Raw genomic sequence first — 15,505 nt, forward strand, 5'->3', positions numbered from 1 at the left:
TCTTAAAATAAATAATAAGCATGGCGAAGATAAGCCATCTGTCACACACCTTCATTCGCCAGGTGGATGCTCTGTAAATATGCAGCATTCCTTTCTCTGTTTCACAGGTAAGGAAACTGAGGCTCGCGGAAGACCTCCCTTTTCTGGCCTAGCGGGGAGCCCTCTTTTTAGAATAATGATCCTAACGGGGGGGAAAATGGGCTTTAATGAAACCGAACACTTTGCGGAAAAGAGTGCATGTCCCAGTGTGTGCGTGCTAAGTCGCTCAGTCAGTCGTGTCTGACTCTTTGCAACCCTATGAACTGTAGCCCACCAGGCTCCTGTTTCCAAGGGGATTTTCTAGGCAAGAATACTGGAGTGGGTTGCCACACCCTCCTTCAGGGAATCTTCCCAACCCAGGGACTGAACCTAAGTCTCTTATGTCTCCTCCATTGGCAGGGCGATTCTTTACCACTAGCGCCACCTGGGTGAAGTGAAGTGAAGTGAAGTCTCTCAGTCGTGTCCAACTCTTTGCCACCCCATGGACCCGTAGCCTATTAGGCTCCTCCATCTGTGGGATTTTCCAGGCAAGAGTGCTGGAGTAGATGCCATTTCCTTCTCCAGGGGATCTTCCCGACCCAGGAATCGAACCCAGGTCTCCCTCATTGCAGGCAGACGCTTTACCGTCTGAGCCACCAGGGAATAGATTCTAGCAAAAATATCACAGGCTAAGACTCAGATGTCCCCTACCCTACCCAGAGTTCCAGTCTCAGGGAGGTCCAGAACTCACTGTGTGGCTTGTCCCCCTCCAACCCATCCAAGACCTCACCATTTTTCTGCCCCTAAGTTCTTATTTTTTACTGATGAAGATTTTCTTTCTTTCCTTTTTTTACCAACACCCAGAAATTTCTGTAATTACAAAGTACTTCTCCACCAAGCGGTGGGAGCAGGGGGTTTGGGATGAGTACAGAGAAGTACTTGTGTATTTAAGAAGGCATGTCGGACATTGTAACGTAAATTTCTAACTGAAAAGTGAAAAGAAGAGGGATTACTTTTACAATGCAAAGCCTGGAAGTCAAGCTAAAAGAGGAGATCTTTGTAGCTGTTGGGATGTGGGTTTAGAAACAATGGAAATTGACCACCATCAGAAGAACAAAACCAACAAACCCAGATGAAGCGGGGAGACCCCAGGAGAAGGGTTTAGGGCGGTTAAAAAGGGCAGCTAACATCAGATCCAGAAATAAGCCGCCAAGCCAAGCTTTTCTGGCCATCTGGGCCTGAGACCCCTGGGGCCCTGCATGGGGATGACAGGACATGGCGGGGATTGGACCTGGCTTGCATTGTCCACTCCACTCACCGGGGTGAGTCAGATGGCTCAGCCACCTGGACCAAATCAAACGCAGCCTGAACACTGAAAACCGGCTCCAACCAGCGCACCGGGGGCTGCAGGGGGCGGGGTCTGCAGTGAGCAGCTCGGCAGCCGGTTGGTCCTCACCTCCATCAGGCTCTCACCTGGAGAGCCCCACAGTGGGCAACAGCGCCCCCCGCTGACCAGCGCCGCCTTTCCTCTGCGCTTCCCCGCTTCCTCCAACCGCACACACCAGTTGTTCAGCCGCTAAGTCGTTTCAGATGCTTGGCGACCCCGTGGGCTGCAGCACGCCAGGCTCTCTGTCCTTCACTCTCTCGTGGAGTTTGCTTAGATTCATGTCCACTGAGTCGGTGATGCTGGCTAACCATCTCATCCTTTGTCGCCCCCTTCTCCTTTTGCCTTCAATCTTTCTCAGCATCAGGGTCTTTTCTAATGAAAAAGGCTCCAAAGTGTTGGAGCTTCAGTTTCAGTATCAGTCCTTCCAGGGAGAATTCAGGGTTGATTTCCTTCAGGACTGACACAGACCAGGGGTACCAGCAAGCCAGCACAGGCGCTGGGCCTGACCACCCGGGGTGTCAACCCTTGCTGGCTGCCTGGCCAAGTCTGTAAGCCTCAGCTTCCTCACGTGTAGCACAGATAAATCACCGAAACTTGCAGAACACTGCTCTGACCACGACATTCCACGTACGCGGCAGCCCCTGAGCAGATGGTTGTCCTTCTCTGTGAACTGTATCTGAGGCACTGTCTGTCCACTCTCCAGTGCGACTCCAGACAAGGCTGGAGGCATAAGGAGGCAAGAAGCCCCAGCGGGTTCATGACCTGCCCGGGGAGTGGCCGGGCGTGATCCATGCTGCCGAGGGTCTGACCCTGGGACCCTTGCCCCTTTTAGGAGGCCACACAGCCTCCCTGAAATGCAGCTTGACCTAGATTTACAAGCCTGACAGCCTGGGTTCACCACTTAGATACTGTGCAAACTTGGGTCACTCTGGCACTCTGACCCGGGCAGCCCCAGGTCACTCTGGGGCCCCCTATTTGTTCATTGGCATTACCAACTCGATGGACACGAGTTTGAGTAAACTCCGGGAGCTGGTGATGGACAGGGAGGCCTGGCGTGCTGCAGTCCATGGGGTGGCAAAGAATCGGACACGACTGAGCAACTGCACTGAACTGAGACCTGTTCACTGGGGGAGGGCAGAAGATGCTCAGAGTAGGGCCTGGGTGCAGGGAGCTGCCCAGGCCTCTCCCAGCTTCCTGAACTCCTGCATGGGGGCCGAGGGGGTTGGGGCAGGCCTCTCTCCGCCCACTTGGCCTTAGGAGGGGCAGCAGAGCCGTTGTGGGTGGAACCAGAGGCCGCCTCCCCTCCTCCCCCAGCCAGATTTGGGGCATGGCCCCCAGCGCACCCTCTGCCATCCTCTTCAATGCCCTGCATTTATCCAGGGTCTTTACAAGGAAAGCTGCAGGGGAGGGTAATTAAGTTTAATAGGAGCCGCTGTCGATTTAAAGCCACAGGGGGGAAGTAATTAGATTTAACAGAAGCCCCGGCTTTCTGAACCAAGACACTCAGCGTGGGGGTCCCTGGCCCATAAAGCTTTCGAGATGATGTCTTTTTTTGTAAAGACTTTCCTGGTGACATTTTCTGCGCGCTCCGTCATTAACGCCAGTCACCGGCTGGGGTATGAACGTGGTCTTTACTCATTGAAATTCATCAGGCCTGGCGTGGCTCTCTCTCCCTGTCTCCACTGTGGGCCCTCCCCCGCGCTCCTGGGCTCAGCCAGTGTGGCTTTTCCCCAAAACCAGCCTCCTTGGAGCCCCACATCCCGGAGTTGGGGGGCAGGTGGTTGGAGGAATAATGAGAAAGAACCAGTGTTGAGCCAACATTCGTCCCTAGAAGGACCCCTCTCTTTCCCGCAGGGGCATTCTCCAGATGTGGACTTTTTCTGAGCCTCATCAGAAAAGCCATCCGGTTTGCGGGGCGGGGGGGTGGGGGGGGGGAGGGGGGTGGCCACTTCACTAGGTGGCCCCAGTTTCCCCAACTGGTGCCTCTCCCCGCCCCACGCCTCCCCTCCTCCCCGCAAGCAGCGCCCACCACTGCAGCCCTGCCCCTCCCCACCAGGTAAGGTGCTCCCCTGTTCCTGCCCGCCGCGCGCCCCGCGAACTGCACGCCCAGCCCCTGGAGAAGCTCTCAGGGACCCAAGGACAGCACCGACGACGAAAGACACAGCAAAAACAGAGGAGCCTCCCTGCGCTACGCGCCCTGGAAAGTCAGTTTCCCAGTCTGCAGCTTGCAAGCCCACCCTACCCCACTCCAGGCGCCCTCTTCCCAGGCTCCGGGGCCAGGGACCGCCGCGGGCCGGGCCCGGCCGATACCCGGGCTGAAGCGCCATCTAGCGCTCGCCCGCGCGACCCTATTGTTCCTCCGAGAGCCCAGGTCGCGCCTGGCCCCAAGCCGGGGGACAAAGTACTGGCGTGGAAAGGGGGGCCGGGCAGGAATCTGAAGAACATAAAGCCGGATAACGTGAGAGGCTCTGAGCTGCAGGGGGAAAATAAATTCCAGTGGACCGCTCTACCCCCGGGGCTTTAAGGGCTGGAATCGTGGCGTGAGCGAGTGGATGTGGATTGTAGGGGAGGGGGCCCCAAAGCCGAGGCGGGGTTTTTCCCACCGGGAGTGAAGGATGCAAAGCTCAGTGTCCCCCGCCCCCGTCTTTGATGTCGGAACCCCGGCTCCGCGCAGCCCCGGCCAGCGCCCGGGGACGAGAGCATTCCCGGGGGGTGGGGGGTTGAAACCAATGGCCTGGGCGGGGGGGTGGGAGTGGGCTCCGCCGTCCGCTTCATTTCTTTACAAAATCAAACTCGCCCAGACGGAAGCGACCTGGCGTCGCCCCAGCGCCGCCAGGAGGAGCTCCCCTCAAGTTTCCAGCGAAAGAGGGCCTCCTTCACTTCCAGATATGGGCGGGGTCACCCGGGCGGGGCCCAGGGAGAGGCTGGGTCGGGGGGCGGGGTGTGAGTGGGTGTGTGCGAGGGCGGAGGGCTGATGCAATCCCGATAAGGGCTTCGCATCGCGGGCAGACGCGCTATATAAGGTCTCCGGCCGCCAGCCGCCGCGCCGTCGGAGCTGGAGAGGTGCCCAGGTCCCCGGAGCGTGCAGCGGTCTCCTGGCTCAAGGGCACGGCCACCCCTCCTCCGCACGCTCTGTCCCGCAGGGCCTCGGGGCCGCCGCCCAGCCTCCCGCACCCTCACCGCCAGATCTGCGCGCAGAGCTCCGAGCCCGAGGGAGGTGCCATGCGGAGCGCTCCGAGCCGGTGCGCCGTGGCCCGCGCCCTGGTCCTGGCTGGCCTCTGGCTGGCCGCAGCCGGGCGCCCCCTGGCCTTCTCGGATGCGGGGCCGCACGTGCACTACGGCTGGGGCGAGTCGGTTCGCTTGCGGCACCTGTATACCGCGGGCCCGCAGGGCCTCTACAGCTGCTTTCTGCGCATCCACTCCGACGGCGCCGTGGACTGCGCGCAGGTCCAGAGCGCGCACAGTGAGTGCCCGCCGGGCCCCCACCCGTCACAGCGCCCCTTCTTCCCTTTGCCTCCTTCTCGCTCCCGGAACCCCGGCTCTTGGCACTTAGCGATCTCTCCCTCCCCGACCCCCCGACTGCGGGAGGAGCTGGGGGAGGGGGCAACGGGTGCGTGGACCTACTGCACCGATGGGCTCCCCTCCCCTTCCCCCACTTCGGCTTCTGCGGACCGCCCCCCCCCACCATTCCGGGGAACTCCAGGTCTTGGCACCTGGGCGTTCCACTCCCATCCCGAGCCTCCAGACATGGAGAGGGGCTGGGGGGTTGGGGAGGACGGGCCTGTACACCCACCAACCACTTTCACGAGTTGTGGGCCCCGCGGGTTCCGGCTGCAGTTTTCTGCTGTTTTCCCGCCCAGGTTTGATGGAGATCAGGGCGGTCGCTCTGAGCACCGTAGCCATCAAGGGCGAGCGCAGCGTGCTGTACCTCTGCATGGACGCCGACGGCAAGATGCAAGGACTGGTAGGTGTCTCGGTCCGGCCGGACGCGCGGGGGCGCGGGCCTGCGGGGCAGGAGGGCGCGCAGGGTCAGGTTCAGTTTCCTTGTTTGCTCTGTCCGGGCCGGTGTGGAACTCGGAGGGGAAGGCGGCGAGGCCCGGATTACTCTTCTGTCCCACTTTCTAAGTTTATGGAGAACGGGTGAGGCCCCGCCTTTGCATTCCCCCTGAACTAGAGGCAGATCAGTCGGACGGAGGAAGTCGGCGCTTCGATGTTAAACGGGGAGCCCACCGTGGGCGTTTTCGGCTTTGCCCTGTGCGCGTGTGGCGCTCGCCTTCCCCTCCCTCCTTGAGGTAGTTTTTTTTTTTAAAGTGGTGGGTGGGGGGGTGGCTGGGGAGGAAAAAAAGAAAAAGGGTGTATCCACAACTTGGATTTTTTTTTTTAAGTCAGAAGAAAAATTACATTTGGGATTGAAGAGGCTTTTTAAAATTAATTTTTACCCGCTAAAAAATAGATTATTTTGTAGCCGCGTTGGGGTCCTATTTTCGTGGCCGCACTCATCCCCCTGTCGGGCTCACCTGTATGGCAGAGGCCTCTTTGGGTGGCGGTGGGAGGGCAGGCCCAGGTAGCCAGAGAAGTCTGGGGGCAGGAAGTGTGCAGATGCCGGCTCTCTGGTCGCCGGAACAAAGGCTGAGAGTTCAAAGGGAACCTGAGCCCCCCGGGCGCGCAGCGGAGGCTGTGTGAGGTCCCGGCCTGGCGCAGGGCCTCAATGCAGCCCTGCTGGGCAGGGGCTCCGATGGAGGGCCAGGGGGCAGCAGGGGCAGGGGAGGGCACCGGCCCTCCAGGGATGCCCTCCTGTCCGCGGCTCAGATCTCTTTAGTGTCTCAGTGTTTTGTGGCTCTGGTGCCCCTTTATTCTGTTTATCCAGAGATAAATAAACCTGGCTCAGGTTTTATGGCATCCCGCGTGAAAGGACAAGAAAGGCGGCAAGAAAGCTGATACCCAAAGCCACTCCGAGCCCCCGCAGTTGCAACCCATGTGAGGTTTACTTAGGGGTGGTGGGGGCTTCAGGGGCAGAGCCCCCGCAGGGGCGGCTGGGTCTAACCCATCATCATTCTAATCCAAACTGAGGGTCCCTCAACTAAAATCCTGTTCTGCCTCTAGGTCCTGCGGTCACAGTTTAGCAAAACTTGAAGATTAAAAAAAATAAACAATTCCACATCCTCCCAGAAACTCGAAGCCGTTTCACTCTCTCTTTGGCAAATGAGATGTCAGTTTCTCCCAAAGAACCAGCAGGGTGAAATAGTCACTCTATTTGATTTTAATTCCCTTGTTTATCAATTTGCATTTCTCCCCTCCATCTGGTGGCCTTATTCCCCCGCACGGGAGCTGGGCATATCGCTCCATTGGATGCAGGCCTTATCAGGGCCTTATCTGAGCACAGCGCTCCCTCACCTGCAGTGAAGCGACCTTTGTAGGCTTGGGCAGAAATGAGACTGGGTGCCTCCCAGGGCATTTTATGGCCGAGCCCTCCTGGCTCCCCGCCTTTGGCTGTGCTCTTGTGTCCTGAAGACAAACTGACCCTCTGCATTTGGGACTCCACCGGCTCACTCTCAAACTTCTGCCTTCTGACTTTCTGGCCACCCACGGGGTGCAGGCTTCCTCCTGGCCTGGGGGGAGGGGGCTGCCTTTATCTCCACGATCCTGGCAGGCTGCCTGGAGGGCAGCTACTGAATAAAGGAGCCAGAGGGACTGAGGTTTCTCTTACCAGAGCTCCAGACAAAAAGGCTCAGGACCACAGTCATTTGGGTCTAAATGGGAAATAGATGCTTTCATCTGGGCTCCAGATTGGATTACTCGTGATTCTTAATTAAAAGACTGATCCTAAAAGGATAACCTAGTTAGCAGTGTTTCCCAAACCGCCTGTGGAATACAAGGGACTTTTTCATGGCAATAATTATATATTTAACGTCGGGGAGGGAAGCATTGCATGCCTGTCAAGGCTGTGACTTTATAGATGTTGCTCAGAACAAGACCAAGTTTAAAAAGTGATGTGACTTAGTGAAAAAATACAACGGATCTATGTGAGTTATATATAGATACTGAGAATATACACTGAACACATGAAATATACCTGAAGTATGTGTATATAGTTGAAGGTTATAAAGTATAAAGGTATACAAACTACATATATGTCTAATATGTTGAGTATATATGTTTAATGTTACACATGTATTTTCTGTGACATTACTATTTACATGTGAATTCAACGTGATGTGTATTTAATGAGCATATTAATATATAACAAAAAGCTTTCATACTGAATATATAAGTACCTATATATATTTTGGGGCTTCCCTTGTGGCTCAGCCAGTAAAGAATCCGCCTGCAATGCTAACGTATGTGTTTAGTATATATGTTTAATGTCTAACACATATTTAATGTTATATAATTTATGTTTTATTTATAACATATATATTACTTATAACATTTATATGTTAATATGATGTAATATCTAATGGGTATATTAATATAACACATGCTTTGCATTTTATATGTGTGCATATATAACATTATACTAAATATATATGTGTTTATATATGTTCTTTATACACCTCCATGCTTTATAAACTTGCACACATCCTTGGCTAATGGCATGGGCCGTTAGCCAACGGCGTGGACACCTACTCACCTGCAACTGGTTGTCCGGCTGTCTCTGCTGGTCACCCAGCCCGGTGGGCCCCGATTGAGGCTGTCTCTTTGCTTCGCAGACCCAGTACTCAGCCGAGGACTGTGCTTTTGAGGAGGAGATCCGTCCTGACGGCTACAACGTATACTGGTCCAGGAAGCACCATCTCCCGGTCTCCCTGAGCAGCTCCAGGCAGAGGCAGCTGTTCAAAAGCAGGGGCTTCCTGCCGCTGTCTCACTTCCTGCCCATGCTGTCCACCATCCCAGCCGAACCTGAAGACCTCCAGGAACCCCTGAAGCCTGATTTCTTTCTGCCCCTGAAAACAGATAGCATGGACCCTTTCGGGCTCGCCACCAAACTGGGATCGGTGAAGAGTCCCAGCTTCTATAATTAATGGAGGCTCTGTCCTCTCCTCTCCACCCTGGCCCTGGAGACCAGGACCCCAGGCCTGAGGTGCTTGCGGAGTGGGTTTTCTACTCCTGTATGATCCTGAGTCCAGGTTCTATGTAGCTTTAGGAGGAAATATTTAGAACTTGTACATAGACAAAGTTTTACATGGGCTGTGCCGGTTTCTAGCGGATAGACTTGTACGATCATAAAATGGTAAGCCTTCCACCCCACCCACCCAGCTTCTACCTACCCCAGCCCCTCAACCCTGCTGGACGAGTGTGTGCTGCCCTGGTTCTGCCTGAGTACCTCCACTGGCGGAGAGCTCACTGCCTCCGGCAAGGTTCTTATGCCAAGCTGAACTTCTCAGCAGTTCTCTCCTCCTATTCTTTTGCAGCACGCATGGCCAGAGGAAAAGCAGTTATTTTTTTAAAACTCATGGGCAGGTAATCAACTTTGTGAAACTTCAGGTAAATCTGACTCTACTGCCTGGGAAAATTCTTCCAGCTCTCAACTCCAAGAAAGGACCACTGGGCCTCCCCAAGCTCCTCCAGCACAGAAGTAACCACTTGCAGGCACCACCAAGCTCTAAGAGCAGGGGGAGCCCAGAGGCCCCTCCAGCCGGGGTCAGTCTTGAGAACTCCCTGTTATGGCTGGCTCTGGGTTGGACAGCCTCACGGGACCCCTTGGCAACCCACCCGGGGCAGATAAGGCGGCCTATCCATCCCTCCTCTTCCCCCCCTTCACCATTGCTCTGCACGTGGTCAACACTTACCCGGGGTCATGCTGGTCCCCTAAGGTGAATGGCCGCACTGCCGCCTGCTCAGAGGCGTGGCCAGTCCCGGCAGCATCTTCCTTGCCATGGTGGCCGGGGTTTCCAGGCAATCGATCTTGGGTTGTCACTTGAGGGCCCTTAGAGAAGGAACCCTACAGGCTTCCTCCCCGCAGTTCAGTCACCTCACTCCGGGGTCTGACCCCCACCTCCTTTCTACCCGCTGGGATGTTGACCTGAAAAGGTCAGAGCAAGTCCTCCGCCTGGGGTCCTGACCCTTTCATTCCAAAGCCCCGAAAAAGAAGATCTGAAAACCCCGAATCTCACCAGTAACTTGTCAAAGCCGCATGGAGATCGAGTCCGTTTTCCAGCACTTGGTTTCCACTGTGATATTTATGAGTAATTTATTGTGTTTGATATGTACATCTCTTTATTTTCTTACTTTATTTATACCCCCAAATGGTATTTATGTATGTACACGAGTTTTGTTTTTTGTTTTTTTTTCTACATTAAAGGGGAATTTGTATCAAAAATTATCTGGAATATTTGTGCAGGAGGAGAGGGGAGGGAAGGAGCCTGTGTCCGCTGTGTCTGAGACTTTGATCACTGGGGCCACGTGAGTCTCTGTTGGGGGCACATGTTCCTGAATGTTCTAGGATGATGAACAGTGTCCCCAGCCGCTACTGACAATGCACCAGTAACACCCCCTCACCCCAGTCATGGTAATCAAAAATGTCCAGAAGTTGCTACCTTTCTCTGGGGGACAAAAGCGCCCTCTCATTTGACTGAGAACCTCTGTCCTAAACGTACAGGGTTTCTCGTGCCCAGTAACAAAGCAAGTGGCAATGCTGGGTCACGGGCCCAGTGACACCCAGGCTGTGCTGTGACTCTCGTGGCATTTCCATGGTGTGGCTTTGTGGTCTCAGCGTGGGTACCGAGCCTTCAGTAGAAACTTCTGTCTTCTCAAGCCAGGGACATGGACTCGCAGCTGCCTTGGCCTCTCATCTGCAAAGCCGAAGCTTTCTTACACCTTTCCCACAGATGCCATCTGCATCCAGCGAGCCAGGTCGCAGGGCTCACCCCACCACCTCTGCAGGGCCGGCTGGGAAAGCAGGTGGCAGGTGCGGCACAGTGCTGCTCTGATGGAAGGGGATGGGGGCCGGGCGTCTGCTCGTGAGAAAGGAGGCGGTGGTCGGTACCCATGGAGTGACCAGTTCAGGACCTACCTCCTAAATGCAAGTACAGGTGCATGGATTCAGCTGCAAAATGTGAAAGTCGGTACCAGGCTGCCAGGGCCCGGCGGTGGGGTGACTGTAAAGGTGGTGCTGAGACAGTTTTGCATGTCTCTGGTGGTGGTGGCATCAGCTCCACACGTGTGATAAAACGCCAGAATTGCACACGCCTTTGACTGACCTGGATTCCCTGGTTTTGATGTGGCCCCAGGATTACTTAAGATGTAAACACTGCAGGGAGCTGGGCAAAGGGGATACAGGACCTCTTTATGCTAACTTTGCCACTTACTGTGAATCTAGAATTTTTCTAGAATAATTCTAAATTAAAAATAAGGCTCCTTCAAGACCCCCAAACAAAATGAACCTGTTCTCTGACTTCATAAAAACCTCAAATGTTTGCTCCTCAAGCCATCCAGGTCACAAATGCAGTGAGGCTAAGAGTGAAGCCTGGAAAATGGACTGCGGGAGGCTCAGCAGATCCTCCTCCACCTACTGGCTGTTCATGTTTAGCTGAGCCTCAACTTCCTCATCTGTAAATGGGCAGAGAATAGCACCTGGTGTGGACAAATGTCGGCTTCACTCACTCAGCACAGGGTGACTGGGTGCTTAGGTAGGCCTCTTACGATGTTTGAAGTGTTAGTTGCTCAGTCGTGTCTGACTCTGTGACCCCATGGACTGTAGCCTGTCGGCTTGCTTTGTCCATGGAATTCTCCATGGAGTGGGTGGCCACCTGGTGCAAAGAACTGACTCACTGGAAAAGACCCTGATGCTGGGAAAGATTGAAGGCAGGAGAGAAGAGGATGATGGAGGATGAGATGGTTCGATGGCATCACCGACTCGATAGACATGAGTTTGAGCAAGCTCTGGGAGTTGGTAATGGACAGGGAAGCCTGGTGTGCTGCAGTCCATGGAGTTGCAAAGAGTTGGACATGACTGAGTGACTGAACTGAACTGAACTGGGTCGTTCCCTTCTCCAGGGGATTTTCCCATCCCAAGGATTGAACCCGTGTGTCCTGCATTGTAGGCAGATCCTTTACAATCTGAGCCACCAGGGAAGCCTTGTTAAAGTCTATGAAGGCTATTTCACTGGGCTCTTCTCACTGCACCAGCAAGTGGTCCCCACCTTCTAAACCATCTTTCACACTGATGACACCCCCAAGGCGCTCAGAATCGAATACTGCCATTTGCACATCAGGGCTTCCCTGGTGGCTCAGTTGGTAAAGAATCCGCCTGCAATGCGGGAGACCTGGGTTCAATCCCTGGGTTGGGAAGATCCCCTGGAGAAGGGAACGGCTACCCACTCCAGTATCGTGGCCAGGAGAATTCCATGGACTGTGTAGTCCATGGAGCTGCAAAGAGTCGGACACGCCTGAGCGACTTTCACTTTCATTTGCATGTCAGGAGGGCCTTTCCCTCCTTAATGCCCCGTCATCCTAGGTAGACAGAACCGTGTAACAACGCTTACTGATGCATCATCCTCTAGCCCTGCGTTATAGACGAGGGAGTGTGGGACCAGAGAGGGGAAGGCACACATGCAAAGTTGCGCAGCCCAGAGGCAGGATGACGGAAGGGCTCTGGGGTCGGGCCAGCCTGGCAAGGAATCCCCAGGCTCTTGACCTGCTGTGTGACTTTGAGTCAGTGCCGGCCCCTTTCTGAGTCTGCGCCTTGTGAGAAGGGTGAGATGAACAATGTCTGCCTTGCAGGGCTGTTGGAGGAAATTGAGTATTTTTTTTTTAAACCTAGTTGTTTGGTCTGACTCTTTGTGACCCCACCGATGGTAGCCCAACAGGCTCCTTTGTCCATGGGATTTCCCAGGCAAGAATACTGGAGAGGTTGTCATTTCCTCCTCCAAGGGATCTTCCTGACCCAGAGATCAAACCCATGTCTCCTGCATTGGCAGGTAGATTCTTTACCTCTGAGACACCAGGGAAGCCCCTGCAGTTGAGTATCATTTGTGTGAAAGATCCTGATACAGCGTAGGCTGCCAGCAACAGCAGCCCTCGCCGAGGCTAGAACACTCCACCCTGAACCATTACTTCCACTGGTTCTCAGATTTGGCTATGGATAAAAAATGTCACCTGTAACATCAGTCAACAAAGGGTGTTGCAGCCATCAAGCCCCCAGTCACGGCAGCCACCCAAGACTGTGCACCCCAAGGGCTTTTAGGATGGAGAAAAGCAGGTTGCTGGCCCCAGAGAGCTGAGATTCAATCAAAGGAGTGATTTCAATGAGCCCAGACTCCTGCATCTGCCCGTACAGAGAAAACTGCTAAATTCATTAACTTGAGATGTCTGGCTTTTCTGTAACAGTAATCTTCTGATGTCTAAGGTTTTGATGCGAGTACATGGTTTTGTTTATCTTTGGGTTCTTCTTAAAGCAGTCCCTCAGACCTGTCTGAGAGGCTCAAGTCCTCAAAAAGTCTGTGGAGTAGAACATAATTCTCAACTTCTGGGCGGTGTATCTTTTCAGTCGACAGGTTGCACACTGGAATCCCCTGGGGTGGGATGATTAGCCCCATCCCTGGAGATCCTGATTTAATTGGAATAAGTCTGGTCTGGACACAGGGATTTAAAAAAACTTGAAGTATAGTTGGCTTACTGCATTGTGTTAATTTCTGCTGTACAGCAGTAATTCAGTTGTGCGCACGCACACACATATGTGTATATATGTACATCACTCTTTAATGTTCTTTCCCATTATGGTTTATAATAGGGTATGGAACATAGTTCTCTGTGCTAGACGGTAGGCCCTTCTTGTTTATCCACCCCATATATAATAGCTTACATCTGCTAACCCCAACCTCCCGCCGCACTCCTCTCCCAAACCCCTCCCCCTTAGCAACCACAAAGCTCTTTTCAAGGCCAGAGGGACTTTTTAAATCTTCCCCCTTGGTTCTCCTCTGCAGCCTAGGTTAAGAACCAGAGAAACAGTTTACACCCCATTCTTTTTACTCTAGAGACAGACACTCTAGGAGAAAAATGAAGTGCCTCCCACCCTGGAGCCTCTTCCCTGCAGCATAGCTGACGATGAGTAAACGCACAACTTCATTAACTAACTTATACTAAAGTGTTGATGGTTGATGTGCCTTCTCTTCAGGTCACATCGTCACTTGACCCAGAGGCCAAAGAGTCGTGATGACTGTCTCTATGGATGATGTGGGTAGTCTGGCAGGAAATGTGGAAGATTAGTTTTTTGAGACTGTCTCTCAGCACCCAGCCCCCTGCCCTGCAATGCGGGAGACCTAGGCTCAATCCCTGGGCTGGGAAGGTCCCCAGCAGTAATTCAGTCATGCACACACACATATATTTAAAAGCATGTACACTGCTTTTTAATGTTCTTTCCCATTATGGTTTATCACAGGATGTGGAACACAGCTCCTTGTGCTATACGGCAGAACCTTGTTGTGTATCCAAGGGAACGGCTACCCACTCCAGTATTTTGGCCTGGAGAGTTCTATGGGCAGAGGAGCCTGGCAGGCTACAGTCCATGGGGTCGCAAAGAGTCAGACATACCTGAGTGACTTTCACTTTTGATTTTCACTCACCACCCACCCCCCCTGCCCTGCCTCCTCCTAGAAAGGTGGATTGCTTTCTTGCTGTCTTTCCCCTCCCTGCTTAGATAGTGCTGTCAAATTTAGCAAAGAAAGTTCAGCATGCCTAGTTAAATTTGAATCTCAGATAAGCAAAGCTTTGTCTCTCTTTTTTTCAGTATAAGTATGTCCCATACAATATTTGAGACATACTAAAAATTTATTTTAGAAGGCTGAGCACTGAAGTATTGATGCTTTTGGATTGTGGTGCTGAAGACTCTTGAGAGTCCCTTGGACTGCAAGGTGATCAAACCAGTACCAATCCTAAAGGAAATCAACCCTGAATATTCATTGGAAGAACCGATGCTGAAGCTGAAACTCCAATACTTTGGCCACCTGATGTGAAGAGCCAACTCATTAGAAAAGACCCTGATGCTGGGAAAGATTGAGGACAGGAGGAGAAGGGGATGACAGAGGATGAGATGGTTGGATGGCATCGTTGACTCAATGGACATAAGTCTGAGTGAACTCCAGATGGTGAGGAACAGGGAAGCCTGGCATGCTTCAGTCCATGGGATCACAGAGTCAGACACGAGTTAGCGACTGAACAACAGTAACAAATTATTGATTATTCATCTGAAATTCACGTAAAACTGATGTCCAGGGTTTCATCTGGCCATCCTAGCTTTAGCTCCTCACCACTGACATGGGGTGAAGTGATGAGGGAGGGCCAGGGGCAGAAAGTTGCTCATTTGGACAAGCCTGGCCAGGGATCAGAGCCCAGAAGCAGAATCCGGAAGACCCCATGGGCAGGGCACCCTTGTAGAATTCCATTCTTTGTTTGGGCCGGCTCCTATCTGTAAAGTGAGAGTCTTGATACCCCGGCAAGGCCTGTGCATGCTGGGTCTGGGCCCAGACGGCATCCGGGGTCAGGGTCTCGTCTCTGCTTCCAGGCATCTCCATCCTCTGTGATGACGAGGTCGTCCCCAGTGGTTCCGGCTTCTCTTCCATCCTCCTGCCTCGTCAGCAGGGGTGAAGCACAAGTCTCTCCTATCAACGGCTCCTGCAGGAGTCCCAGGTCTGGTGGACTCTTATCATGTCCCATCTTCTTTCCGCACCAGATCTCCACAGCCAGGAGTCACGATGCTCTGCCTGGCCAGGGCTGTGTCACTTCCTCTAGCCCCCGGAGGAGTTGTCCCCATGAAGCTCTGGGCTGGAGGGGGGGTTGGTTGCCTAGGGGAAAACCCAGGGGGGTAGAAATTCCCTCTAAATGCCTACATCCACCATCTAGGGCTGAGTCTTCCCTGGAGGCTCAGATGGTAAAGAATCTGCCTGCAATGCAGCAGACCAGGGTTCCATCCCTGGGTCAGGAAGATCCCCTGGAGAAGGGAATGGGCACCCACTCCAGTATTCTTGTCTGGAAGTTTCCATGGACAGAGGAGCCCGGAGGGCTATAGTCCATGGGGTCCCAAAGAATCGGACACAATTCAACACCTAAACACACACTCCACTTAGTGCTTGATTGGCTGGGCGTCTCGCTTCTGGGTCAGGA

The 15,505-nt window shown here is 53.5% G+C and overlaps 1 protein-coding gene across 1 annotated transcript; it reads left to right on the top strand.

Annotated features, from left to right (window-relative positions):
- The first annotated feature begins 4,477 nt into the window (after positions 1-4,477).
- On the top strand, positions 4,478-9,680 carry FGF19 (fibroblast growth factor 19). The gene is made up of 3 exons (XM_070359646.1): positions 4,478-4,868; positions 5,266-5,369; positions 8,116-9,680. Exons 1-3 carry the CDS (start codon positions 4,628-4,630, stop codon positions 8,425-8,427), a joined length of 657 nt encoding a protein of 218 aa, XP_070215747.1. The 5' UTR covers positions 4,478-4,627; the 3' UTR covers positions 8,428-9,680.
- The last annotated feature ends 5,825 nt before the right edge of the window (positions 9,681-15,505 follow it).

Source organism: Bos mutus, chromosome 22 (genome assembly GCF_027580195.1).
Source record: "Bos mutus isolate GX-2022 chromosome 22, NWIPB_WYAK_1.1, whole genome shotgun sequence".
Classification (NCBI taxonomy): Eukaryota; Metazoa; Chordata; class Mammalia; order Artiodactyla; family Bovidae; genus Bos; species Bos mutus.

What these genes read in the sequence shown, in the direction of transcription:
- FGF19 (XM_070359646.1), top strand. Translation starts at nt 4,628, where the DNA reads ATGCGGAGCGCTCCGAGCCGGTGCGCCGTGGCCCGCGCCCTGGTCCTG. An exon ending in GCAGGTCCAGAGCGCGCACA is followed by an intron (nt 4,869 to 5,265) that starts GTGAGTGCCCGC and finishes TTTCCCGCCCAG; the next exon opens with GTTTGATGGAGATCAGGGCG. An exon ending in ACGGCAAGATGCAAGGACTG is followed by an intron (nt 5,370 to 8,115) that starts GTAGGTGTCTCG and finishes TTTGCTTCGCAG; the next exon opens with ACCCAGTACTCAGCCGAGGA.